The 344-nt window shown below is 62.2% G+C and overlaps 1 protein-coding gene across 1 annotated transcript in view; it reads right to left on the bottom strand.

Annotated features, from left to right (window-relative positions):
• Window positions 1-342, bottom strand: part of GPR83 (G protein-coupled receptor 83) — a gene marked incomplete at its 5' end in the record, with an annotated part of 15,119 nt that extends 14,777 nt beyond the window's left edge. The window contains one exon of the mRNA XM_014530667.1: window positions 61-342. Coding sequence (XP_014386153.1) covers window positions 61-342 — 282 coding nt within the window. The remainder of the gene's footprint in view (window positions 1-60) is intronic.
• Between the last annotated feature and the right edge of the window lie 2 nt (window positions 343-344).

The raw sequence follows: 344 nt of genomic DNA, 5'->3' as shown, positions 1-344 counted from the left end.
AGGGGGGGTCAGGGGGACGGAGCGAGGAGAGGACCCCCGCGCCCGCCCCGCCGGCCTCACCAAAGTGAAGGGGGTGTTCAGGAGCGTGATCATCAGGTCGGCGACGGCCAGGTTGACGATGAAGAGGCTGGTGGCCGAGTGCATTCGCTGGTTCTTGAAGATGACATGACACACCAGGACGTTGCCAAAAAGCGAGAAGACGATGATGAAGGAGTAAGCCACGATGAGCAGCGCTTTCACCGTGGGGTTCTGGGACTCGGCCCCGTAGCGCCGCCCGCCCACAAAGTTTTGCCAGTCGGAGAAGGTGTAGTTGTTCCAGAAGAAGTGCGAGGCGTTGGGCGCGG

The sequence above is a fragment of the Myotis brandtii genome, unplaced genomic scaffold (genome assembly GCF_000412655.1).
Source record: "Myotis brandtii unplaced genomic scaffold, ASM41265v1 scaffold76, whole genome shotgun sequence".
In the NCBI taxonomy this organism is placed as follows: Eukaryota; Metazoa; Chordata; class Mammalia; order Chiroptera; family Vespertilionidae; genus Myotis; species Myotis brandtii.
This window is presented reverse-complemented; position numbering and strand designations above follow the sequence as displayed.